This window comes from Eimeria tenella, genomic scaffold (assembly GCF_000499545.2).
Source record: "Eimeria tenella Houghton genomic scaffold, Eth_scaff184, whole genome shotgun sequence".
Taxonomy (NCBI): Eukaryota; Apicomplexa; class Conoidasida; order Eucoccidiorida; family Eimeriidae; genus Eimeria; species Eimeria tenella.
This window is the reverse complement of record NW_013541675.1, coordinates 10,850-11,790: the sequence shown is the minus strand read 5'-3', so window position 1 is coordinate 11,790 and position 941 is coordinate 10,850. Positions and strand designations below refer to the sequence as shown.

General features: G+C 61.2%; 1 protein-coding gene across 1 annotated transcript in view; it reads right to left on the bottom strand.

Annotated features, from left to right (window-relative positions):
* The window catches only part of ETH_00016090 (uncharacterized protein), a gene marked incomplete at both ends in the record, with an annotated part of 7,393 nt that overhangs the window by 2,383 nt on the left and 4,069 nt on the right, over positions 1-941 (bottom strand). The window contains one exon of the mRNA XM_013373955.1: positions 365-586. Within this exon, the coding sequence (XP_013229409.1) occupies positions 365-586 (222 nt within the window). The remainder of the gene's footprint in view (positions 1-364; positions 587-941) is intronic.

The window sequence follows — 941 nt, the reverse complement described above, 5'->3', positions numbered from 1 at the left end:
AAGGCGCCAAACGCGAGCCAAAGAGAGACAAAAGGAGACAGCAAAAGGCGCCAAACGCGAGCCAAAGAGACACAAAAGGAGACAGCAAAAGGCGCCAAACGCGAGCCAAAGAGAGACAAAAGGAGACAGCAAAAGGCGCCAAACGCGAGCCAAAGAGAGACAAAAGGAGACAGCAAAAGGCGCCAAACGCGAGCCAAAGAGAGCCCAAAAGGGCGGCCTAAGGGGGCGCAAAGCGGCCAAAGGCGGCACCAAAAAGGAGACAAAAAGGCGAGAGGGACTGAAAAGGAGACAAAGGCGAGAGGGACTGAAAAGGAGACAAAACGACGCCGAAAAACGCCGAAAATGGCACGGCCTGCAGCCGCACCCAGGGGGTCGCAGACGTCCGAACGGACGTCGGGGTCCTCCGTGAAACACCAAATGTAGTTTTCTTTGTTGGGGTTTCTGCAGAAGTTGTGAAACTGCTGCTGCAGCAGCTCGTGGCGGTGCGGCTGCTGCCGGCCCCACACCTGGCAGCGCAGCCCGCCCCGCGTGCGGCTCTGGCAGCCCTCGTAGACGCCCCCCACCAGCCGCTCTTCGCACGCCCCCGCTGCAGCAGCAGACACCCGGCCGCGCGCTCTTGCTGCAGCAGCAGCAGCGGCAGCAGCGGCAGCAGCAGCGGCGGCAGCGGCGGCCGAGGCCGCGAAAAAAGCGCGGAAAAAGCAGCAAAATCCGCAGAGAAAACGCACCAGCAGCACCAGCAGCAGCGGCACCAGCAGCAGCACGTGCGGAGGGAAGAAGGCGGCAAAAAACGCAGAAAAAACGCACCAGCAGCAGCAGCAGCGGCTGCTGGTGCTGCTGCTGGTGCGTTTTTTCTGCGGTTGTTGCCGTCTTCTTGCCTCCGCAGGTGCTGCTGCTGGTGCTGCTGCTGCTGGTGCTGCTGGCTGCGTTTTCTCTGCGGATTT